General features: G+C 37.6%; 1 protein-coding gene across 1 annotated transcript in view; it reads left to right on the forward strand.

Moving 5' to 3' along the window:
• The window catches only part of LOC135073949 (all trans-polyprenyl-diphosphate synthase PDSS1), a 54,006-nt gene that overhangs the window by 23,270 nt on the left and 2,768 nt on the right, over nucleotides 1–27,968 (forward strand). The window contains exons 4-6 of the mRNA XM_063968213.1: nucleotides 588–729; nucleotides 16,143–16,232; nucleotides 18,432–18,563. Coding sequence (XP_063824283.1) covers nucleotides 588–729; nucleotides 16,143–16,232; nucleotides 18,432–18,563 — 364 coding nt within the window. The remainder of the gene's footprint in view (nucleotides 1–587; nucleotides 730–16,142; nucleotides 16,233–18,431; nucleotides 18,564–27,968) is intronic.

The raw sequence follows: 27,968 nt of genomic DNA on the forward strand, positions 1-27,968 counted from the left end.
AAGTTCGATAACTTTTTTTCCATGTCGAATTATCAGGTACAGATAAAATCGACGATTATTTACGCATTGGATGATTCTTCCATTGACTTACGTAATACTTCATCATCATCACCATCATCATTTCAGTCATAGGACGTCCACTGCTGAACATAGGCCTCCCCAAATGGTTTCCACGTTGATCGATTGGTAGCGGCCTGCGTCCAGCGCTTCCCTGCTACCTTTACGATGTCGTCGGTCCACCCTGTAGGTGGACGTCGCACGCTGCGTTTTCCGGTACGCGGCCTCCATTCCAGAACCTTGCTGCCCCGTAATACTTGCTACATGCTAATAATCCTCTCTCTACATATACAGAGCCCAAAGTACGTTTATCGGACGGTGCTAGGTGTACTTAGTACGTCATTATATCCAGTCTAAAATGATTGATTACAATATTGTTTAAACTATACCAATATTATAAAGAGGTCAATCACAAATTGACAAAATCCGCTGCCATTATTATTTTCAGCTTTAAATCATAGTCACATAAGCTTTAAATCTGCCTTCATATCTACTTTGTTATGTTTTATAGCGTGTTTCTGTTTGCACAGTGCACTGCTGCCGTCCCAGCGGCAGGTGGCGATGATCAGCGAGATGATCCACTCGGCGTCACTGATCCACGATGACGTCATCGACCAGAGTGACTTCCGCCGCGGAAAGCCCTCTGTCAACGTGCTCTGGAACCACAAAAAGGTAATGTGATGTTTTTAACTTTAAACAACCAAAAGTAAACGGTATTGCAGAATTTTAGGTTTCTATTTCTATATGTACATCCGTCCTGTTTTTGAAATTAATAATAATGCTAATGTTTTTAAAAATACTGCAATAAATAAAGTTTATAAGCCATTAGTTTCCTATTCGAGAAAATATTGGGAGAACAGAGAATTTAATTTACCAATTATAATTTATCTTACCAATTTCTATTTTTAATTAGCACTAGATTATATGGCAATAAAAATAACAAATGGCGATTCCACTTAGTCATTGCTGGTTGCCAACTACGGATTTGAAACCACGGAAAATACAACGTGCTAATCATATTATTAAAACCACACTCGATTTCAAAGGTAACATTGTTGAATGACTCACTAACTTAACGTAGAATAATACATTAACTTTATTACTTATTTCAATATTACGCAAGCTATTTGAATCAGCCTATTTAGGAATTGACTCGTTAGGCGACGCTAATTTTTCTATTTGAGATTTAATTATTACAAAAACGGATGTGTTTTTTATTGTCCCATTATTCGAGAAATGTATCCAAAAACAAAAAATTGAAGTTATCGTACGTATGTTGAACATTAATATAAAAGCTCTATTTAACACATGCAAAGTTTATGAACAAGTGATGTAAATTTTTGTATACGTAGTATAAGCACGTGGGCCCAAGTGTATAATCCATAATTGTGATTCTACAGTCGCTAGCTCATAGAATATGAATATAAGGGCTCAGTTGTATTGATTGATTATATCATCGATGACATATTCGATGTAAATATGTGTTTGCATCCTATGCAGTTTAAACATGCAAAGAATCGAATAAGCGTTCACTTTTCGTTTTGCATAAAGTAGTAATTTATTCACGTTATTTTATAATTAAAGCAGCATTCCAAAAACGATGAAATTAGTCTGTTTGAAAAATCATTTATTTTTCACTATTTTGTAAATAATTATGTTATCAAAAAACCAGATCTAACAAATTACACAGCTCTATAAAATGCTAGACTGAGAAAATAAACAGATGGGTATTTCCCGGTATAGATTATGTAACTTAAAGTTCCGTACTTTTAAGATAAGTTTTGTTGTAAGAGGATATTTGTCTTAGATGATACATATTTTAAAATGGATGCAGCAATACCCGTCTATTCAGACTGGTCGACTGTCGGAACTGTATCGACATACTTATATGTCGTACAGGTGTTAGAGATGGTCGTTAAAAGTGTTTAATAGTTTTTTAATAACCTTTGAAGCAGTTCGTTAATTATGCTATTAACTATAATTTGCAAATGTGTAACTCATTTGTTAAATAATAAAGTTCTTCTTGCGGTAGGTACAGCCCAACATCGCCATTACTGTTGGGACACTTCAGTTGGCACATACTTACACTCAACCGGTCGAACCTGTCAAATTCTATAGTCTATCCATATTAAATTTCAAGGCTACCGATATAGTGTTAACCCGGATTACAATAATACCATCTCCATTAAGAAATTCCGGTCGTACCATGATTTGAATAAATAACTGGCATGTTTGAGCGCGACACACTTGTTGGAAGTCGTTCGATATTCGAAACTCGTGTGTCCTTTTTGTTTTTCGATGTCATCTCATTGGGCAGACAGAGACGAGCAATGAGCTATGCTGACTGAGCTGAGGTTGGGTTCTAGCCATGTATAGTTTGACAGCGACAGTTTTCCCGTCTACTGTTTTCAGTTGGTAAAAATTACTCAACGTTATTTCCTAATCGAATTACTAAAACATTTTAATCTTAATAGCTCCCAAGTCTGTTCAGAAAAGTGGATATTATTTATGTTGTCGTTTCATTCATGCTGCTTCTAAATATGACCGTTCTATTTCTCCTTGTGAACAGACGGCTCATTGCTGGAATAACCCGAATAAATTTAATTATGCTTCTAGCGTCGCGTCGCGTCATGTCTAGAATGAAAAATGTCAGCTTATTACTTATAAACTTTATATTCCTAAAGGTTGTCTGTAGCTAAGCTGGCTACTGTATAGATACTGTATGATTCATTATTTATACCGATATGAATGATGTTATAGTTTCTCAACAGTCAATTGAAATCAGTATAGATAGGTTTAGTTCTAAAATCATCGAATTCATGTTGCATGCCGGTGTGCTGAACTTCAAAAGTAGAGCAAAATACACCATTGGCATAATTGAAAAAGACCAACAATAAAAGACGATTAAAGTAAAAAAGCAATTACATTTTCAATTGTGTTTGCGGGTCTGCGGCGGATGTGGGAAATGTAGGTTAAGATCACGCCATTCAGCTCGTGCCTCAATGAAACGCGCCAGCTCTCGAGCTAATCGTGAAATTGTTACGATTTCTCACCGACACTACGACAAGACTACAAGATTAAACCTATTTTATTCCCAATAACACAAGTGGTGTACCTGTTGCCTTGTATAGTGCGTCCTCGTGTATTCATTCAACAATCAATCATCAAGTTGGAATCTGAATAATTTATGTTCATTTGTACTGCACCCAGCAGACGTTTCCATTATAACCAGCTTTTCTCACCGCGAGAGCAAGTTGTTTTATTTGCCTGAAAATCAAGAAGCAAAGCAGTTTAAAATATTCCGCCGTTAAATCAATGGTTTAACAATATTAGTCGAACTTTAAGCGCGCACGCACTATTTACCCATTTGTAGAATAAATATTGATACGCGGAGCTCTGCTGGCATATTCAATTTCGCTTTCATCTTCCATAGAAAGCTATTTTTGCTATGTTGCTGACCTCCTTGTCGGTATCACTTTTACTTGCGCGATGACGACAGTAAATGACTCAAGAATTTGGCGTATCACGAATTCTTTTACTGAAGAAAAATGCTGATTATTTCTTTTTATAATCTGATAATTAATATACGAAATTTTTATTAATTTAACAGTGATTTGCTTGACGTCTGACGAGACTCGTTAACTTTGTAAAAAGGAAAAGAGTTTCATCAAATGGGTCATCGAGTCAGGTTCAGGTTGTTGCCCTAACTCGAAAAAGAGTAAATATAATCAGTGGTAAGTAGTGCGTAGCGTCATCGCTTCGTTGGCGGGGTTACTACCACGTATTGTGGGCAGGCGACCATTAGCGACATTTTCTTTCCTTTCTCTCGCCAGCCGAAGAAGCGAGACAGCGGTGGCCGGTGTTTACGATACATACGTAGTAGTGGAGAGTGCCGGCGAGTCTGAGACGCGCCTCACATAGCCGCGAGAGGCCGAAAGCTGGGCGACCCTAGGTGAAAGTGCCGCACCGCCTCACACCCAACAAATTTTTGATATCAACTTGTTTTAGTCCGGTACATGACTGTGTAACCCATAAAATGTATATCAGGCGTGTTTAATTAGCTTTAAGTAGCCGTGTTAAACTCGTGCTTTTTCAAATGTGAAAAGCAATGTCGATTGGTTGACAAAAATAAATACGTACACTGTTTTGAGTTTCTGAAGTAGAACGCAAGGTGTCGTGCCTACTAGGTGCGACGAGCCATGTAAACAAGCTAGGTACGAGTAACATTTGAGACACGATCATTGTGTAATGGATCCTCTAAATGAATATGTTTGCTATATACATTATGGCTATTAGTTTGGTCAAGGCGTTATTCGTCAGTATTGTCATATCTCGTAACACTACACTATGCCCATGAGTTTACAAACGTTCTTGTTTCATTGAAATATTGCAAAGTGTTGAGTTGGCGATAACAGAATAAACAAATTTTGGTAAAAATTCTTTGTCATCATGGTTTAAACAACACAAAGGGTTTTGTCGTCATAGAGTTTATTATAGCGACTAGTAAGCCTGACGCGTTTCATCCTTCGCGTATAAAATGCCTATGTGCTGCAATAACATCTTCCGGCAATGCGTTGTGATCTCAAGTTTGGAACGCCGCGTGAATCAACAACGCGGATTGTGGGCACACTTTAACGCTCGACTCTTAGCTTAGGAGCCTAGAGGCTAGAGGCAGCTTCAATGTTGTGCAATTTGGCTCATGGTTGACCTTTGACTTGAATGTATTAAAATAAAATTATCTATTTGCCCGCGAGCTCGAGTTCTAATCAAAAGAATCCGATTAAAGCCATCATCATAGACAGACTTTAACATTGAGTTAAAATATAGAGTCACTCTCAACTTTTTATTTTCGACTGTTTGTTGTGGATTAACACTCGTGAACGGTGCCTTTAGTGCATTTAGCGTCTAGTGAACATGCTTCAAGGCTGTCACTATCCTGGATGTACATATGCTTTGCATTTTCTCATTACGGATGTTGAATCTTTGGAATGTGGCGGCGTCGAAACGTCAACACTGAACTATGTCCGCCCGACCGTATTTGAATTGTGTCTTTCAAACATGCCAAATGTTGATTTTATTTGTTAAGGCAATTTTCTTACTGCCATAATTAGCTCTATGTACACTATATTGTATCTCACGGAGCCAGCCTCTAGGCGCGTCTGTTTAACTTTAACACATCACGTGCGTGTGTGGATCTTACTTTATTTACTCGTTACGTAATTAAGGTAATTAATAATTGACTCTGATTAACATTCATAAGTCATAAGGCTAAGTACAAACTTAAAATTAATAATTAATGCTTTTAAAGCAGGATCATATGCAAACGCAGATACTTAACCAATGTTGACGTAAAGAAGTTCATTGTGTTAATAGGTCGTCAACCTCTGTGATGCGTTTGAATGTCCGTTCTAAATTAAAGGTGCGTTTGCTTTAGTTATCGGCACAATAGGCAAAGTTGGTCGAATCATGCAAAAAAACACGTCAGCAGCGTATTGCAGATTCCTATCGTACCTGCGACCATTGTTCAGAATATGTCTCGTTCCTTATTGTTCTACCGTCTGTACTTTGCTTTGAAATAGCGAGTTTAAATGAGGACCGAGTGCGTGGGTAGAATTGTTAAAATTATAGCATATTATAATTTATTCCTACTATAGTTAATACTTTGAAGAAGCTATGTTGAAGTTGAAAATAGTATTTTTAAGTAGAAAAGCATCTTATGAATTATTAATTTGTTAATATTTATTAATTTTATCTGACAAGTCGCGTATTGTGTCATAGTTCAAGAAATCTTTTTTCACATATTTTATTGAGCTCAATTTGTTTCCTTGTATTGTAAGGGGTACATGTAGATGTTTCCAAAAAAATTAAATTCCATTTAACAAAAATCAGATGAGGCGGAAAACATAAGAGGCAAAATAAATTACCAACCGAAAGTCATGGATTTTTCTTCTATAATTTCTGACGTAACTGTGTCTGAATCTGGTACCTTTATGAAATTCGGCGGATATCCGTATGCAACGTTACTCTGTTACGTAATTATACAGCTGCGTATTATGTCGGCGTTTGCTTTGTAAGAACAAGTCGCCGCAGACGATTAATATAGCCCACTCAAATTATCGGCGGAAAGAACTAGGTCTTTGGACTCGAGTTTAAACTGAATGAACGCGTTTTTATTGCAGTTATGCAGTATGTCTTACGAATAGTATCAAGCACAGGTAGTGTTAAATATTACTGTGACTACCGGCTCATATACATGTGAACAAATGCATCATATTTTTCCTGTAACACTTCAAGAATGCACTGATCTTACTGCTTGATATTTGGTATGATTAATGTATTCTGCAGGTCGCATATTAAACTTAATAAATGATGAACCGTCAGCAAAAAAAATTATATGGATATTTTTTACTGTCTGTAAGATGCAAGGACGCGAGCGCTAGATCGATGATAGCTTTCACCGCCAGGCGTCAAGTGCGTTAACACCGCATCTGTCATAGACTCGATACCAATGTGCTCACATGTGAGACGAGGTTATTGAACTTGCAGTCTTACGAAATTATATCGCTATATTACTCCTCTATTTATATTAATTGATTACGCAATTACTTTCTAACGTGTCCGCGAAACGTAGTCTTTTTTAACTTTTTCGACAGTATTTTTGTAAGAAACACTGATAAATGATATCTGTCAAATTAAAATATACTATGAGACTTCAATATCACAAGTATCACAACAATATTCAACGCAACGAATGCACCTTTATTGGATAGGAAATAATAATACCTTGTATTTTACTTCCATTAAGAGATTATAATATAAAAAGTAAATTATCCTTTTATGAAGATGTGAAGCAGTAATTACTTTAACAAAAAATAAACAGCTATATTTTGAACGAAAAGTAAACTGAAGTAATCTACAAGCACATTAATGAACGCAACCGGATAACCCGAGGAAAAGATCGAGTGAATAACCAAATACCTCGACTTTCTCTTCGGCTCGATTTTTTCTTATTAGGGCCTTGACCGCGATCTTTGAAGGATTTGGATGCGATTGCCCGTTTCATTATGAGCCCTAAAGTGATGATTCCCATAATTTTTTTTGTACTTAACCCCTTATAATCTTCACCGTTTACCTACAATTATGGACGCTTTTCGATGGCCATTATTCGACATATATTTTAATGTACTTTTTTAAATGTAAAAAAATACTCGACTATCACCTTAAACCCGGGGTAATCAATCGGTATTTATATGAAAATTGATAACTACGTCGAGTACTGATGTAGATGAATATCGTCGGCAAACACGCCTTGTACTGCAATTGGTAATATTTATGTTAAATGTCACGAACTCTTGACGGATTGTGTGATGCCATTAAAAGATTTTCAGACGGAAGAGTTGCATTATTGTGTACTATACTTATATGTAAATGTTGTACGGAAGAAAGAGCTCATAATTAAGGTCATAACTCTTTTGTAAGAAGATCTGGTCGTTGACTTTTCAGATAAGTAAATGCGACGTTTATTTATTCATTGCAATAAATATGGAGTTCGTGTTAAATTTTAATTTAATGCCTCTCTTGGTGTGAACGATAATAATCAACTTGACCTTTCCTCTAGTGCATTTCGGACACCTGTGAAGTGCGCTACCGCCGCACGCTACCCAAAGATTGGTTCAGATTTATTGATCAAGGCTGTATGAAGCTAAACCCTTCACTCGGTTGAAGAATAATATAGACTTGTTCTAAGCAGTGGCTGAGCATTATTTTGTGTAATACTAATTTCAAAATGAAATATTTATTATTAGTCTTTTCATACTAGCGCTCGTTGATGTCTTATACTGACGCTGTGTTCGTAGCTTCGTAGCGACGTAGAAAATACGCGTAGAGCTACTTCATTACCTCTGATTGTTAAAGCGACATCACACATAGTTTACGGATGCAAGTCAATTGTGAGATGTCACACACCTCTTAGCGTCGGGTCAGTAAAGTGTGAATCAGCAACGGAGAGCTTTGCACGTGTAATCAAAGCTGCGATTTCAGACACCCGGCACCTTTGTTTGCTTACAAATTAATATATGAATGAAAGCTGGTGGACTATTACTTTCTATTGATGGTTCATTGTATGACGACGTTCCGATGAAAGCAAAATTCGTATAACACTTTCCTCAAACGACCCACCGCTGCGAGTATTTGATAAAAGTGTGTAGTAAAAAACTGGTCTTTGTAACTGTACTAACAAGGAGCGAGGGAGGGGATGTGGGTCAGACATTACTGCCGCTGGCATTCCACCTGCAACCTTGTGGCTAAGCACACCCACTGGTGTGAACAGACTCAAGATATCCAAGTTTGAGGATTTACGACATTCTTGTAATATTTGCAAGTCTGTTGACGTACACAATTTTTACGCGCTCTCGCTTGAAATGAAATAATAACATATGACAGAAGTTCAAATATTATACTCGACGATGTGTCATTGATGATGCAACTTAAGAGTGTTACTTCGTCCTCAATCAAAAGTAAAAATGTTCTGGTCACTTTCTTCGCGTGACACGCATTCGACGCGAAAACAGTTCAAGTAAAACTTGTCGCTTAACTGTTTCGTGAGAAGTGGGAACCGCTGGAGCTGTATGTGGAACGGACGCCGCTCACTGGCCCCGGGTCTCGTATGTTGAACGTGGGATGGACATCATGATACACTGTTATTTATTGATAAATACTACTTTGCTGAAGTAGTTTATTACATGCAAAACTGTAATTGAATGAGTATGTTATGTTATTAAATGTCAGCTTTAATTACAATTTTTCAAATAAAACGTTTATCTCCCAATCTACTTAGAATAATCTCGCCCGGAGCTCAATCAATTTTAACGACTGACCTCCTTCTAAGAGTATAATTAGTTAGTTTATATTGCCATTTTGTAGCCGTAACCTGGTATATTTCTGTAAATATTTATATCATGTTTGAATTTCGCTCTATTGAAAATATTTAGTTGGGATCATAATGGAAGTATGTTTTCAAATAGCACTTACATATAAAAAAGATATCGATGAATTAGCCTGTGCAAATTCCCGTTTATAAGCAAAGGTTCAGAAATATTTCGGTACCTTTTCATATAAACAGGAAAATAAATGCAAATAAGCTATAATTATTACGTCTTAATATTATGATAGTTAATTAAAAAATAAGTTTAAATTAGATGATTGGTAATCGAAGGATGATGACACACCTCTCGGTCTATGAATGAGATCTTTCGTCAGTGCAGCGATTAAGTTGTATGCTTATTGACATTTGACTACAAGAGCGATTGTAACTCTTAGGAGGCAAGAGCCTTGAGACTCCATGTCAAGGTCACGCGTTCTTCTTCATCTTGCGTTATCGTGAGGCGTGGTAGATGTGTGAATCGCGGAACTTCTCGTAGATTCTACTAATTTGGTGACATGTTTATACTCTGTTTCACAAGTTACAGTTAAGGCAGCGTTGGCACTGACAGGTTTTATCGATAGAGTGTTATTTGTGGCAGACGCCTAAAACGTTCAATTCAGAATCCAAAAAAAAAAGACAGTTGTATAACTCAATAAATGGTTTTCTAACTCGTCCATTGTTTATTGTTCAAGCATGTAACAACAATGCCTCACGTTTAGTGTTAGACCTGTAAATCAACTAGGACAATCTGTCGATGTAACTAATTAATTAGGCACAGCGCACACGCACGTTACGCGCAGAACCGGTATTTAGCCTGCGCGTACGCGCCCTAAGGGAGCTTACACATTGCGACTTTTTGCAGCGATACAAACGCGCGGTTGAGAGTCTTTTAAAGTCAGATTGCATCGCTGCTTTTAGTAACGCATGTGTGTAAAGGTAGATGTTTTGCGACTGTATTGATGCTGCATCGCGACTGAATTGCTTTTGTTACGCTGCAAAAAGTCGCAATGTAAAAGAGCCCTAACAGATGTCGAAACGATGGCCCGCCCGGCCACTAATCGTCACTAGATACCCTGAGTTTCGCAACTACCGGACCTTCCACTCACTCGATACGAGCGTTCGATAGATTGCAATTCGACGTGTATCAATCTTGTTTGTATAATATTTAATGTTAGTTTTAAAAATATTTTATATTCTTTCCTTACACTCTCTTCTTTATTATTAACGTACTTTATGGTACTTTATTAGGTCATAAACCACACTGGCTTGTCTTCTAGATTGATTTGTTTAATCCGTGTGTAATCACTGAAGAAATCGAGCCAAGAGCGAATTAGATTTGCGCTCTGATGATTATGTACCCGACCTAACCCAACATTTTTTATCCATCTCTTGGGTGTTGCAAGTTCTCTCAGATTCAATTGGAAGTATGATATCCTCTTCTGTAAAATAGTAAAATAATATGTAATGGCACAGAATAAGTAATAGGTAATGGGTTGTTTTAAACATGAGTGGGAAACTCTGCATGTATTTTTGAATTCACTGGTTATATTGTGTTTATAAGTGACGCACTTAATAGCATGCTTTATGGGGTTGATTGCTTATATCTGTAAGTACCAATTTATACGTGTGTGGATTGCAAAACGAATATTTGTAATGTTCGGAAAATGTCATTGGACCGGTTGCTGAATGTAGGTCGGTATAAAAGATTTATAAACCACTCCTAATTGCAATTTTCTTTGTCATACAAAGTAAATATTGTATTTAAAGCAATTTTATAATAATTCACATAATTGCTTTAAAATAACTGCATATTATTATGCCTTGGTCTTATTTCATTTAATTAAACGTCCTTCGATATTTTTTTTGTGTCGTAGTCTACTACCTCCAATTCTATTGTTGTCCAGTAATGTTATGAACTTCTATTATAGTAGCTTCTTTTATTTTGTTATGTTTTAAGTTTTTTGTATCAGCTGCTTGTAATTAGGTAATACTAGCACGCACGAGCATTTGTCAACATTTTAGTTTAAACGAACTCCAAGGGCGACTACTTAGTAATAACCGCAAACGTAGGCAAAGAAATCTACATACCTACTTAATATAATATTTTATGCACATATTGTTCGGCATGAATAATTAGTTGGATTTTATTTCAAAGCAATCAAACAGGTGATATTCGTTTGTTAGTGAATCGATATCAGTTTGTCCTCTATAATTTATACACTTCATACATATTAGAATTGAAAAACAAAAAAACAATACTTGGTACAGCTTAGATTAGCTTAGAAACGTTTTGTGGTTTTCAGAGCTGTAATATCAGAAGAGCTATGTTTTGGTTCTGTATCGATGGTCAAGCAGGTGGATGCAGTTCCGGCCAGTGCAGAAATGGCTGCGGTTTGAAGGATAAGGGGGGATTCAAGGCCGGCCGTAACATCCCGCCATTCACCTTCCGCGCCGCCCGCCGGCACCCGCGCCCACTGTCAAGGCTGCTTGCGACACTCCGGCGCACGCTCACAGCCGCTGCGGACATCTACCCGCACCAGACTGCCTTATGAAAATAATGTCGCAACCGCTCTGATACTGGCCTTCGCCTATACTCAAATTAAAAAGTCAATAGCGCACCATCGCGTATAATTTACGATGAAATACCTACTGCTTGCATCGACAGTTCGACACGACATTCCGTGGACTATGTTATTCCCCTCTCATTACGGCTATGACTGAAAAAGTACAATCGACTTTTTAAACGTTGTCTACATCCTCATATTATTTCGTTACAATCCAACGATCATCCGGGGTGATTGACATTACTGCCTTGAAAAAATATAATTAAAGATCTTTCGTTCGTCATCATACGATTTAACTCAACAGTCTTCAATAGGAAAATTAATATTTATAGTGTTGTCTTCTGTGCGAAACCAACATAAGCTTAGTGATTCAAACCTGGTGCAAACTTGCATTACAATGTATAGGTGTAATGAATTACAGAATAGAAACCACAACGCATTTAGAATTAAGTTGGCGTGAAATCGTAGAGATTTTTCTGGTAAATTATTCATGTGGCTCACGTTGGGCTGACTTTCGACGCGTTCATGTGAAAGCCTTTCACTCTTATTATGGGAGTTGCATCTTTTGTAGATATAAAACGGAATTAACCAAGAAATTATAAATTTTTGTTAACAAAGTTGACCCCGCGGGTACCATTGTTGTAGGTAACATAAAAAACCGGCCAAGTGCGTGTCGGACTCACGCACAAAGGGTTCCGTACCATTGATTTATGAAATTAAAATTATTATTTTTTTAATTTAAGTTATTTGTATGAAAGATTACGCGGTAATAAGCGGTTTACGATTTACGAGGTATTAAAAAAAACTACTTACTAGATCTCGTTCAAAACAATTTTCGTTTGTAGTTTTTATAGTAATGTACATCATATGTTTTTTTTAGATTTTTCATTTTCTTATTTTAGAAGTTAGAGGGGGGGGGGACCAACTTTTTTCCACTTTGGAAGCGTCTGTCACGCAAACTATTCGGTTTAGAAACCTCGATATCATTTTTGAAGACCTATCCATAGATACCCCACACGTATGTGTTTGATGAAAAAAAAAATTTTAGGTTTCAGTTCTAAGTATGGAGAGCCCCCAATATTTATTATTATTTTTAAATTTTTGCATCAAAATCTTAATGCGGTTCACAGAATACATCTACTTACCAAGTTTCAACAGTATAGCTCTTATAGTTTCGGAAAAAAATGGCTGTGACATACGGACGGACAGACGGACGGACGGACGGACAGACAGACATGACGAATCTATAAGGGTTCCGTTTTTTGCCATTTGGCTTCGGAACCCTAAAAATGGACTTTTGACGCTTTGACTGTTGAATGGGCATCTAATAACAGGTTTGTACTGATAGATTATTTTGGTTGTTCATGTTGGAATTCAATCGGTTACTTAGATGTTGCCCGCGCGTTTCGTGCTGGCACCGAGCGGGGCGCGTGCGTGTAACGGATGCGTTTTTAGTCCGGCTAGTCGACGGCGGAAAGTGTGTTAATGCGTGCGCGATTTGCGCAACCGACCGCATACGATATGCGCCACCACCACTCGCTCCCGTATACGATCCCGTTGCTTGCAAACACCGGGCTCATTAATCTGACAATCGACAGGTATTCATCAAAATGAACGATCATTGAACTGCGGTCTGCGCCTTAAGTTGCTAAACTGACAGCGTAACGTAATGAGGTGTAAACTGGCTCTAACTCTCGAAGATTATATCAATGACGAAAGATTTCTATCTGGTGCCGTGTAGACACGGTTAAAAATTTATGGCTGTAAACATTGTGAGTTTGTATACGAGTAATATTAATTTAGTGTGCCAGCCGGGTGCCTCCAGCCAGGCTCGCATTGGATGGAAGAAACACTCGCGCGTCCGCGTCACCACCCGACCGCTTTCACATTCTGTAACTCGCCTTATGCCCAGAAAGGTCATACTTCGTTACGCTGTGGTCCACGAAGGGTAATCGTCGGAAATCTGATTATAATTTAATTTTATTATTGTAAATTCCAATCTAATCTATAAAATTAAGGTGTCGAAAATGGAACGAGGTTGTTGTGGTTTCCTTAAAAATGTTATCTGTTTTTTGTCTGTTAATAATTATGAATTATGAGCGAGCTTCGTTTGTAATAACCAGCCCAATAAAATATCACTACAAGTAGAGTCTTGTTATCGTTCTAGTTACAATTTTAAAGAAATGTCGAAACTAGGCGCAATTAACCTAAGTTAATTAATAATACTTAACTATTATAGGGCTGTTTATTGCTTTTATTTCCATTTCAAGCTTTGTTTAATGACAATAAATGCGTTCGTGGGACAACTTCAACCACACAAGTTAAGTAAATAGTACTATGTTAATAATAATATTTGTAGAGAGAAAAGTATATTACTGCTTGTTGCGACTTAATTATAAACATAGAGACAATTAGCTAAAATAGTGTGTTATTTGTACTTAGCACATTTCGTCAATGTTTCGTATCCAATGTTCGCTGTCCTTGTCAGTCAAATATTCGGCGTAAGTCCAAAAGCTTATCAGGCAAATGTGTGTATATGCTTACCGTCCAGTTTCCAAGTTACTTCCTCGGAGTTAGTCAGCTTTTCCTGTTCCTGTATCGGCAGTATGTAGGTGAATGGAAGCCGGTTACTGGATGTGGGCTAACAAGTGTCCAGCGATTGTTAATGAGCACCGAGTCATCGGTCCCGGAGCGGGTGCCACTGTTAGACCTGGTTCACACGATTGGTTGATGTTTTATTCTTCTTTTTTTGCCTCGCCTTATCCCGTTACGCGAGGTCGGATTTCCCGATCATGCGCCGCCATTTAATTCTATTTTAAACGTCTTGTTCGATACTTTCATGATTAGTTCATGTTTTATTATTGTGAATAAAAAGGGGAATAACTTTATTCATGTAAAGGGCGCGTATAAATTATGTAGATAGTATCTGTATGCTGGTACTTCCCCGTGCCCTTGTATAGCATACCTGGATGTGCGACTCTACATTGTACAGTAATTTCAAATGCAGCTACGACAGTCATTGACATTAGCCATTTTAGCCAAGTCTCTAAAAAGAAGGCGTTATGTAAATGTATAAGTAGGTATGCGGAGTGGACAAACAATGCAGGCGGTTGCTAATTTCCTGATTTGACATTTGTATGTTTACGCTCAATACGCTCTACTGCAACATATTTACATAAATTCGTGCAAGGCTATAAAATCCAGCTGAAGTTGATTTAATCAGTTCGTAATTCACCATCGCTGCTGTTTAGTTTTAATTTTAGCCTGTTCTCCGTGTGTACACGGCCTAAGCAGGCGCGTAGGGGGGCGGGGCGCGGGGGCTCGGAAGCGGCCGGCGAAACGTGCGCGCGCGGCATTAGTATGCGCCCGACCACCGCATCACAACTTTCCCAACATTCTTACCGACAGCTGCAAGAGAAATGAGCGCCACCGATACATTTTACAATCAAATCGATGCTTTACGTCGTTATGCGTGCAGTATGCTTGTTTACCTTTTAATAAACCTGCAAAATTATGGTTTTGCGTGACTATAATAACATTATTTCAACAATTATGCATTGCACCTATAGTACAAGCTTTGCTTAGTATCGGTAGCCCAACATTCTGAACGCGCATGTGTGGTTTTGACTGGGCGCGGCAGCCACTTAGAGAGCCTAACAAAAGCCGGACAGGACGGACAAGATAAGTTTTGGCCGGACAAGTCCCTAATAAGCCATACATGTCCGGCTAAATCCGGACACCTGGCAACCCTAGATGCAGTGTTAAATATCCAAGGATATTTATTTAGTAATTATACCCAAGAGTGATATATTTTAAAACATCAAAACGTATAAACTATTGAATTAATCACTCGTTAATTACCTTATATACCTTATATTAGTTGTAAAGCAAACAGTAAAACGTGTCTTCAAATATATTATCTACAAAACTCAGTTTATTAACCCGTTAAATACTAAAGAATCTTGGGTAATGTATCTACTTTATCGTAACTAGTCGTCATTGAACTGAATTTTCAAATGCGGTTGTACGCCTCACGCCGAATTGGTTGCCCGTGTTGCAACGATCTAAATATGTCGATTTAAGTAATTAACGCTATCTAATGGCTAGTGAGAAAAATGTCGCAAAAGCTAATGCATCAAACTAAAGCAGAAATTATGTGGAATAAAATTGCTTTATTTTTTAATGCTTTAACTCAAGGTAGAAATTGAGGATACAAAAAAGCTCCTGGTAGTTATTACTGTAAGCTTATTAATCAAAGTCACCTGATTTATGAATGCATATTTTCTCATCTATACCAACATTAATTTAAACTGGAGTTAAAACAGCAGTACCTCTACAGTTAAGGATTCCTGGCGAAATTAGCTTCCAATTTCAGCCAAGGAAATTTATGATGATGATGAAAATTTTGATAAAATAGACAAAACTCTTCCCATCGGAATCCTAAGCATTCTTTGGTAGAGTTCATCGATCTGTTTTAACACACATTTCATAATAGATTATAACAATCATTATCGATACCGATATCTATGTTTCATTTTTGATTGTATGTTTTGCTATGGTTTCGCAGTAAATAATTTCTTGTGTTACTTTACTTTCAGGTGGCGATGGCCGGCGACTTCATCCTCGCCGTGGCGTCGATGATGATAGCTCGCTTGCGCAGCGATGACGTCACACTCGTTCTCAGTCAGGTAAAGTCACCAAAAATCAACAGGTTCATAAATACATTGTCTCATTGCCTTTTACGACAATGCATTCAATTACGAATGTCTAATTTTCAGCCTGTAAAAAAACATGAAAACAATTATCTTTGCTTTATTTTTTGCCTTCTTCTAATATACGAGATACCGAGCCGGTTCAAGGTGTCTTTCTCAACGTAGCATGCGGGTGTTATACGCCAGTTCACTACCATTCAGTATATTTATGTATTTTTTTAAATGTTGCCAAATAACGCCTAATTGAATTCTTGTAACTTATGCCTACAGTGATTTATTATTACTTTATTTATTTCGTAATTGTTTTGGAATAATTGGCACGTAAAAAAAATATTTCGTGATTTACAAACATGCTATTTACAGTGCACCATCTGACCAAAGCCTAAACAACAATATGCCCTTAGTAGTATATTTAAGGTTTATTTAAATTATATTAATAATATGTACTTATGAAATAATTATCCAACAACCTACCTGGCACCTTCTTAATTGCTATAATTACTGCTGCTGCAATCAATAATAATATGTATTTTTTTTATAAATCATTTATTTCATAATGTTATAGCAATTTGTACGAATTAATGTTAAATTTATTGATTGCAATATTATTTTTCTAAACATGCCATTTAGTAAAACCTAAATTTGAAAAATAATAACCCTTATTGATGTATTTAAGCTTAATTGCGATTTTATAAGTCGTGTTTTAGATATTATATACTAATTAATTGCTTACATATACCTACTCGTACATAAACACACACTAGGCCCTTATTCGCGTGTGTGCACGCACATATTATTATGTTGCAATTTACTATTTAGCTTGAATATTCATTCAAAGCAATCAAGGTATCCTGTCCTGTGTACATAGTTGCTATTTATACACAATGTCAATTTTGTTTGTTATATGCACGTATGATTTGTTTGAAAATATCATAAAAATAAATCAATAGCTAAAATGTAATTTCAACATATAAATGATAATATAAAATACCAATAAAGGTCTTGTTTTTCATTAGCAAACAATGTTTGCCAATTGACAGATGTAAATACGAGTAACTTACGTATTTTTTTTATGAGTTAATTCTTCAGATTAGTAGAAAAGGGCACTCTAATATTTAATATATTTTATTATATTGATTGTAGTGTGCCCACGATTATCGGGTTCGGTCATCGGATGATTTACCACTTCCAAACAGATTAAGAAACATTATTTCTACAGTCAATTGAGCGTGGATGTTTAAATTGCATTGCAGGCATGTGTCCAAATATTTTTTATTTTAGTTTTATGGATGCATTTACAATATTTTCGTCGCTAACTACCTACTCATTAGTATTATAACTATCACGCGAAGTCTATTTTTAGAAATAAAGAACTTTTTTAAAAAGCAACGAATCGCTTGACTTAACATTAGGTCATGATTTGATCGACAACTGAAAAATATCGTTACAGAAACCTGGCAATATTACTTACAGGGTGTGCGGTCCGCATTTAAAAAACCGTGTTTTAAATTGTGGATTATGTAATATCCAAAAATGAGCACGTGGATTTATTACATTTTTCGAATTTCTTTAGAATTCTTTAGACATGATATACAAATCTGTGATAAAGTAAGATGTGCATTGGAGACTCTAGTCTTTATAATGGTTACGTTTCTTCTTCTATCTCTCTCTTATGAGGTTCTCGAGCAGGATAGACAAAGCTGAAAAACGGAATCGTTTAGTCGATATTTCATGGATCGCTAAATATGATAGATAGGTTATTTATTGTTATTGCTTGACTGACTTGCTTAATTGCTACGAGTTGCCTAGAGTATTTACTGTCACCCTACAAAAAAAAAGTTGGAGTGTCGAACTCGTCAGAGCGTCCCATGTAGGGTTATGCTCGGTTCCCACTAAAGTGGAGAGGAGACTAGAGATGTGATTTGAATAACCAATCAAATTTCGCCATTTCCACATTACCTCTCCGCTTTAGTCCGTAAATCTGATTGGTCACAACTCTCGTCCTCTCTTTTCTGTGGTGGAAACCAGGTCTTAACTAATAATAATAACTAATTATGACGCGCAACAATTTTAAACAAACTTCTAAATAGACCCAATGAAGTTTCTGTTAAAAAAGCCAAAATTCAGACATTGCCAAAAATCAGTCGACTGTAAAAATATTCGTGATTGTTTCAGGTAGTGACAGACCTAGTTCAGGGCGAGTTCATGCAGCTGGGCAGCAAGGAGACAGAGAACGAGCGATTCGCGCACTACCTCACCAAGACCTACCGGAAGACCGCGTCACTCATCGCTAACTCCGTTAAAGCGGTAATTGGCCACCAATACCAATAGCTAACACTTGCAATTACACAAACGCCAATTAAATTAACGGAAACGACTAACATGCTGCCTAATTAATATTTTTCTTTATTAATCATCTACTCGTAGTATAGCTAGATAAAGGAATGTACATTTTCAAAGAATTTGAACTTTATTGTAAGCTGACAAGGTTTAATACGTTCCAGTGCGACTGACTGTACAAGATTTAGGTATTGTCTTCTAATACTCATGCTTATTGATGTGCCGTTCCCGAGAACGCTCTCTCAACTGAGAATATTCTCGGGAGTGTTCCCGGGAGCGTTCTCCTAAGTGAGAAAGGTTGAGAATCATGTTTATCACATGGAAATAAACAAACTTTCTTAAGTAAAATAGTATTAAATTAAGTCAATAGATAAGTGTATATTAAACAATACACTCTATTTGCAGTGAAAGGCTATATTCTCAGTGTTCCCGAGAATATTCTCGGGAACTTTCTCGGCAATATTCTTGGCAACTGCACCTTTATTATATTTTATTTTTTTCGTCGTGATATGTCGTTTTAATGATATGTAAGATGACAGAAATTTCTTTTTACACGTAATTAAATAATGTAACTGTCCATTTTTTCGTTTTTAACACGCTCTTATTAGGTCGTCGTGTATGTAACTAACTATGTAATGGAATCTTAGAATCTGAATTACACGCACTTCTAAGTATTGTATCATCATAAAACTTGGCAATTATATGTAGATAAGAAATGACAATACAATATTGTGGTACCAGCTGGTCTGATGATGGGACTGGAAGGTGGCCAAAAGAACTCCTAAACGAAACGGCGGAATCACATCGAGTTTGGGTTCATTGGATGTCTTTTCGAGATCTTTAAGTGCTAGATAATGTTCAGGGTCCTAATGATGGAGTCAGGAGGTAGCCATAGGAACTCCTAAACGAAACGGCGGAAACTCATCGAGTTTGGGTTCGTTGGATTTATCTTTACCAGCACTTTAATACTAGATGATGTCCAGGGTCCTGATGATTTTTGGCTTTTTAGTGCTGTTAGTAATTAAAAGCGTGTTATTAGTTTTTTAAACTATTCTTATTTGACATTAAGGGCATATTTCACAATCGCTTAGTAAGGGACTGTTTCGCCACTTCTGGATAAGTTGTGGATAGCCTGTCTGACGGATCATTTGACACATTTTTATAGAAAATAAGTGCTAGCTAGATTGATCTGACACTTAGAAGAATGGTAATACTCCTCTTCAAAAAAGGTGAGAAAACCTTGTTGAAGAATTATAGACCCAATTCGCTTCTGAGCCATGTCTAAAAGCTGTTTTCGATAGTCATTACGAATTGTCACGCAAGCAGGCTCGACAACTTTCAGCCCCCCGAACAAGCCAGTTTCCGAAAAGGCTTTAGTAACTACCATAATATACCATAATAATATACGCAACGGCAGGTTATACGGAAGATCAAGGAATATAATCAGCCACTTTGCGTTTGTGAACTATAAGAAAGCCTTCGATTCGTTTGAAACATGGGCAGTGCTTCAGTCTCTTCAACTGTGCCAAATTGACTATTCATACATTATAAAGTTGAAAGGCTTGTACAAACACGCCACAGTGACAGTCCGTTTTAAGATCAGGACCCGAAACCTATCCAGTTGCAGCGAGGGGTGAGACAGGGAGACGGCTGGAGCGGATTCAGCATAAATATCAACGGCGAGTACATCACCCAGACATCAGACGATATCGTAGTCATGGCTGAGATCGTGGAAGATCTAGGCACAATGCTCGATGGCCTCAACAGAGTCTCTTAACAAGTGGGTCTCAAAATGAACATGGACAAGATTTAAAAATCATGTCTAAAGACCGTGTTGCACCCACTCCTCTATAAGTTGGAGACTCTACACTCGAGGTTGTTGACAATAATGTATACCTGGGACAAACAGTCCAGTTAGGTAGGTCCAACTTCGAAAAAAAAGTCAATCATCGAATCCAGCTCGGCTGGGCAGCCTTTGGGAAGCTTTACGATATTTTTACGCGGCTTCTCCGTCGCGTAGCCACTCCGCTTTAAATCCACTTTGAATCCGCTTTGAATCCTCTTGCAATCCGCCAGGGTGGCAAGGACCTTAAAACTCAGAGGCACACTGATGTTCAAATACCGTAGCCGAGTCCTAAAGCCGCGGTACGCGTTCGCCACGAAAAGAGTGAGCAAGACAGCAATATCTCACTCACACGTTTCATGCCTTGTTTATAACGACTAGTCTTAACGCCCAGTTAATAAAACATCGAAACATTACAGATAATATCACATATAAACAACAAAATTAAAATTAAAACTAAATGCATTCTGTCGAGAACACTGAGAATATTCCCGGGAGCGTTCTCGGTTCTCGAGAATATTCTCACTGGGAATATTGCTGGGAACGAGAACTTTCTCAGCGGCACATCTCTACTCATGCTTACATGAACTTACACCTTGTACTCATAAGATGAATTATGTAGTCGTTAAGAAAACATATGCTAGAAATCAAGTAATGAATAAATATTTTTTTGGATGTAGAGCAAGACATGAACCAAGTTATATGAAAGAGAACATGGCAACTCGGATGCATTTAATTTTAAATTAATCACTGAATAGCATGATTATTTTATTTTGATTTTTTATATTGTTTCCGTTCAATCTGATAAAGATATTAATCGGTTTAGTTGGGGTTTACCAATATTCTTAATTTTTATATCTTTTTATTGTTTATTAATTTTTAAATTACTTTTGATTAAATAAATATTTGATCTTGTTCTGACATTGTAATCATGTAAAATCGCTCTAGCAGTCTAGCAAAAAGTAAAAAAGTGACCATGACATCTTTATTGTCCTTTATAAAATGATATTCACGTTCGCATCATAAATACAATTTGTGTTAAATTCATGCATAATAATATGTGGGAATAACCTAAAACGAAGGTGACTGAACAAGGATGTAGCATGACTATTAACTTACTAGTATTCAACAATTTATCAATTTATTTCATAATGTTTTCCTTGTTTGAATGTAATTTTACCTATTTATTGTAATCGTCACACATATGAATGCTGAAATAATGTTTTTATTTAATTTTACATCTATCGGAACTTAAGGCCGGGTAGCAGAGAAAATGGCGAAAATGAGGTTTTCATTTTTCATTTTTGAGGTACTAAACAGTAAAATTAAAGGCTAAGATTTTTATTGGGCATAGTTGAGGATATTTTCTAGGGCTATTAACGGATGGAAACACGATTTGATGAAGTTGACTCGATAGAATATATTCCCAAAGTTACCTCTATTCGTTTTCTATTTATGGTTTTATTTTTAAAATAAGCGATTTGAGATTCTAAATCTTTTACTAAACTAAAGTTCAGAAATAACTTGAGGGCTTTTAACGGATGAAATTTTTATATTGCGTCTTATTTAGTTACTATGTTAAAAAATGTGGAAAAAATCGTCCATGACGGCTTGGACAATCTCAATCAGTCGCGCGGTGGCGCTTACGGTGGACGGACGCGTGTCAGTTTTTTGGCCGTGACTAGGGATTGCAATCGAATATTCGAATATTCGAATATTCGAATTTTCATTTCAAATTAGTATTCGAATAGTACATTTACATGGTATTCGAATATTCGAATATTACAAAAATAAATAGAAAATATAGAAAGAAGACGACTTAATGTTTGCAAATGCAGTCGGAGGCATCAGATACATATCACCAACTAAAAGAACTAGTCATTGATGCTTCCGACTGTATTTGTGAACACTAAGTTGTCTTGTTTCTATCTTTTCTGTTCATTTTTACGTAGTTGTGTTTTTTGTTTTTTCAATCATATTTTTATTATTCGCAACTTTGATACAAATAGTATAAAAGAGGCGATAGAGCGAAACCAAGATTCCAAATAATTTGAAAGAGACGACTCTATTGAGCAAAGTTAGCTGACGATGCTGAAGATGGCGGACGATAACGTCAAACAAAAGCCGAGGTACTGGGTGAGATCGAAAAGATTTATGGACAGCTAATTACCTCCAAACCTGTTAATAGCTCAGCAATAGACGCAAGAGCTAGGTTAACGCGACACTATACTAAAGGCATCCCGTATATCAGCCTATACGAGATTAGGAAGGCTCTCAAACAGCTAAAGAACAACAAGGCACCAGGTGATGACGGAATAACCTCGGAGCTTCTGAACGCAGGTGGAACATGGAAACTCGTTCAGATACTCTTTAACTCCGTCTTACTTCAGGGAATAACGCCAGAGGCATGGGATAAAAGCATGGTGGTGCTCTTCTTGGACTATGAGAAGGCCTTTGATTCGATCGAGACTTAGGCAGTGCTGCAGTCTCTCCGGCGAGGGCGATTCCTCTGCGGCGATGCGTGAGATAGGGTGATGTTATATCTCCGAAACCGTTGACGGCTGCATTGGAAGACGCTTTCAAGCTCCCTGAATGGAAAGAATTCGGCATAAATACCTATCAATGGCAAATACATCACTCAGCTGCGGTTTGCTGACGATATTGTGGTCATGGAAGAATCGCTTGAAGACCTCGGCACAATGCTCGAAGACCTTAATCGAGTCGCCCAACAGGTAGGCCTTCGGATTAACATGGAAAAAACGAAGCTTATGTCCAACGTCCATGTTTCGGTTAGAGCTCGATCCTCGAGACAGTTGACAAGTATGTCTACCTCTGAAAAACGATTCGGCTAGGTAGATCAAATTTCGAGAAAAAAGTAAATTGTCGAATCCAACTCGACTGGGCAGCCGACAATAGAATAGGCCTTATAAATAAGCTCAAAGTTGCACAGCGTGCTATGGAGAGGGCTATGCTCGGTGTTTCTTTACGACATCGAATCAGAAATGAGGAGATCCTAAAGATTTCTTTCTTTCTTCTTTCTTAAACGAACTAAAGCCGCTGACGCCGCCCACGGATTAGCAAGCTAAAGTGGCAATGGGCAGATCACATAGTACGCAGAACTGATGGCCGATGGGGCAGCAAGGTTCTGGAGTGGAGGCCACGTACTACAAAGCGCAGCGTGAGACGTTCATCCACAAGGTGGACCGAGGACCACATATAGGTAGCGGGAATTTAAGGCTCTGGATACAGGCCGCTGCCAACCGGTCATTGTGAAAGTCATTGAGAGAGGCCTATGTTCAGCAGTGGACGTCCTATGGCTGAAATGATGATGATGATGAGAATTTTATAACTGTTTTAAAAACTATATTGTTAAATAGTTAAAATATTCGTTCCTAAAGCAATAAAAACATTGATATTTTAAGTGCTTTTTATTTTTTTGAAAATATTCGAATATTCGAATAATATTCGAATATCACTGAAAAAATATTCGAATATTCGAAATGGAAAACTATCGAATATTTGCAATCTCTAGCCGTGACAGTTCGCGATTTGTCAATATTTTTGACAATGATGACTTTGATGAGTCACAGTATAATAATATCAGTGTTACTGGAGAAAGCTTAAATTTTTGATAATTAAGAATTATCAATTTTGTCTACCTATTGAAATTTAAATCGTTCGCATCCTTTTAAATGAAGACTCTACTCATGATACACAGTACATTCCTCAAATATGAGACAAAACCAATGAGTTAAAATTACATTTTAATAGTACCTACATACAATCGTCTTACACTCTTTAGAAGAGCACACTGACACAAATAAATAATAAAAAATACTGTCTAAGGTCTGTAGCTAAAGGTCTAAGCTGTAAGATAGAAGAATCTTCTAGCCAAAAAGATGGCAGATGCAGCAGATGTCAACGGATATAAAACTGGAGTTCATATGACTCCTTGTAGACTTGAGTCTCTAGAGCGTCCCTTCCTCCACCATGCGTAAGAATGTTTCAAAAATACTGTCTAAGGTCTGTAGCTAAATGTCTAAGCTGCAAGATAGAAGAATCTTCTAGCCAAAAAGATGGCAGATGCAGCAGATGTCAACGGATTTAAAACTGGAGTTGATGTGACTCCTTGTAGACTTGAGTGTCTAGAGCGTCCCTTCCTCCACCACGCGTAAGAATTTTCACAAAAATACTGTCTAAGGTCTGTAGCTAAAGGTCTAAGCCGTAAGATAGAAGAATCTTATAGCCAAAAACATGGCAGATGCAGCAGATATCAACGGATTTAAAACTGGTTCATGTGTATCCTTGTAGTTTTGAGTCTCTAGAGCAGTGGTCCTTAACCTTTAAGTCATGAGGGACCATTTTACCAAATTTCTGTCTTGTCAGGGACCACCTCATAATCGGTCAAAACCAGTTTGACTGCAAAAATCAGTTAAAAGTGGTTTTGACCAAGGTGTGCAAGTGCACATCGTGGACCACTTGGAATGCCTCCAGGGACCACCAGTGGTCCGCGGACCACCGGTTAAGAACCACTGCTCTAGAGCGTCCCTTCCTCCACCATGCGTAAGAATGTTTCAAAAATACTGTCTAAGGTCTGTAGCTAAAGGTCTAAGCTGCAAGATAAAAGAATCTTCTAGCCAATAACTTTAAAACTATAATTTGAACGAATTTTGCTATTAGTGGACAAATTTCTGCTCACGATGGACTAATTAAGAATAAGAATAAGAATACTTTATTCAGCATAGAAAAATAAAATAAAAATACAGTACATATAACATTAAACTACAAGCTATGCTGAAGAGGCGTCCACTCAGCTATATTCGCGACATAACAAGCGCCATGTCGAGAAGCTGGTTTTCAGCGGGAACCAACACGATGAAGATTGCGGATTGCGCGCCCTCTTGACCGGGACCATATTGAGGCTACCAGTCAAGAAGGCGCGCAACAGGGGACGGTGATCACAAAAAAGAGAGAGAGAAAAAAAACTGATTAATGTAATTAACCTCATGCAAAGTTTCGTGAATTGCAACAACTATAATTTATTATCCAAGCTCTAAATAATCGCTACTACGAGTAACTGATCATAAAATGTTTTTCCAATCGCTCAAGCTCCCGAGGATCTACCGATAGGTCGGGTGACGTAATCTTGAAATTCTTTTAGCCGGCGCGGAACTTCCGGAAGGTCGGGTGACGCCACGCCTCTTTGAACCGTCTTTACTTTGGCAGTTATATTCTATTTATTCGATTCTAAAATATATTCCCAAAAATTTTGAAAGTTGTTTTAATTTGTATCACTTGGATATGATTTGTATTAGAAAGTGCTGTGAGTGTGACGCTTGAACGGAAGGAAGTCAACCTAACCTAACCAACTGCGTATTTCTAAACTGCGTATTTCTATTAGAGATGAGACGTATTTACTAGAACAGATCCACACACTAGGTATTTTACAGTACTAGGCGGCACCTATTCCAATTTTTTAAATACTTGATCCACCTAGTATTTTATAAATTACACGATTTCCGACCCTATCGTCAAAGTAATAGAGCTTATTATTGCGTAATCCGTAGTCATGTATTACGCGCACCTAGTATTTCTCGCTAAGCTTATGTGCGAACGTAGAGATTCACTCCGTCTCTATCTGACCAAACAAATTTGAGCGCGACGAAGCAAACGCACACATACACATACATACCCATGTAAATAAGAAAAAATATGTAAATATTTTTATGAAATTGATATCTTTTAAATACGACAACTTTTAAGTTGACAGTCCTAAGCCTGTTGAAGTATGAAGGGAGGAATTATTATTGAATTTCAAATTGTATTATTCATACTACGGTTGTATCTTTAAAAAAAAATGTATTTTAAAGTCATACCTATTACGTGGATTAGTCCGCACTAGTCGCGTCAAGTACGCTAAATTACTACGTACTAGGTGGAATAGGTATTTGGATCGAGTATTAATAAATACTAGGAATAGGTGCACCTAGTATCAAATTTACCTAGTATAACCCATCTCTAATTTCTATACTGTGTAGCCGCGAGAGCTCTTTGGCGCGCTGTCTTCGGCGAAGTATTGCGCGCGCAGATTTTGACAGCGCGAAATACCTACTTTAGCAGAAATACCAAGCCTTAAATTAATGCAAGAAAAGAGCAGTGTCTTAAAGTCAATCACCATAGCGGGTTTGCTTAATTTTCAGGAGATTTTCATCATATTTTGATGATTAATAAAGTGAACCTGGTGTTCATCATGTTTTATCTATATATATAAAAATGATGTTACCAGTGATAACTTATGGCTCGGAAACGTGGCCTCTCACTATAGGCCTTATACAGAAGCTCAAAGTTGCACAGCGTGCTATGGAGAGGGCTATGCTTGGTGTTTCTTTGCGAGATCGAATCAGAAATGAGGAGATCCGTAAACGAACCAAAGTCGCTGACATAGCCCGACGTATTAGCAAGCTGAAGTGGCAATGGGCAGGGCACATAGTACGCAGAACTGACGGCCGATGGGGCAGAAAGGTTCTGGAATGGAGGCCGCGTACCGGAAAACGCAGCGTGGGACGTCCACCTACAAGGTGGACCGACGACATCGTAAAGGTAGCAGGGAAGCGCTGGACGCAGGCCGCTACCAATCGATCAACATGGAAAGCATTGGGGGAGGCCTATGTTCAGCAGTGGACGTCCTGTGGCTGAAATGATGATGATGATGATGATATAAAAATGAAACCCGTTTTCCGTTGTCACGACATAACATGAAAACGGCTTGACCGATTTGGCTGATTTTTTTTTTGTAGTTTTCTAATACTCTGTACAAGGTTTTTACGGAAAAAAATATAAAGAAAATCTCTACGCTAAGGCGGTACGAAGTTCGCCGGGTCAGCTAGTACACTATATATCTTCACTATGAAGATCTTTGTAAAGGAGTAACATTTATGTCAGACGCAATATTGCGTTGCGTTAACATCTACAATAACGCAATTCGTTGTAACCTTAACCTTGTTTACGTCACAAATATTCAATTTGATTCGTGGCTGACACACACTCGTGTCAAATATTGTGGTTGTGGTGGCCCGCAGAGTAGATTATGACCACACACACTCTTAAAATATCGTAAAAGTTGTAAAAGGTGACTACGAAACAAATATGCTGCCAACTTGGGAAGTGTAGGCTAAGAGCGCTTTCACATTAGGGCGTTAGTAGCGCGACAGCTGCCAGCGCAGCAGCGGCGATTTTGTAATGTGAAGAGAGGCATCAACTGTCACATAGTATGAAATTTTCGGCAGCGCGTCTGTCGCGCGTTCGTAAATTGAAAGTCGTGCTCCTGTAGTGGAGACAAATCTTGTGGTCGTGGTGGTAAAGTGGATTATGTTTGACCACTCACACTCTTGCCGTAAATGTCGTAAAAGGCGACTGCGGAACAAATATAGCTCCTGCGTGACTAAATGATCAGCGTGCTTACCATGAGTTCACATTAGGTGTGCTCGCTAGACACTGCGTAAAAAAAATTCATTAAAATTAAACTTAAC

The sequence above is a fragment of the Ostrinia nubilalis genome, chromosome 8, assembly GCF_963855985.1.
Source record: "Ostrinia nubilalis chromosome 8, ilOstNubi1.1, whole genome shotgun sequence".
Taxonomy (NCBI): Eukaryota; Metazoa; Arthropoda; class Insecta; order Lepidoptera; family Crambidae; genus Ostrinia; species Ostrinia nubilalis.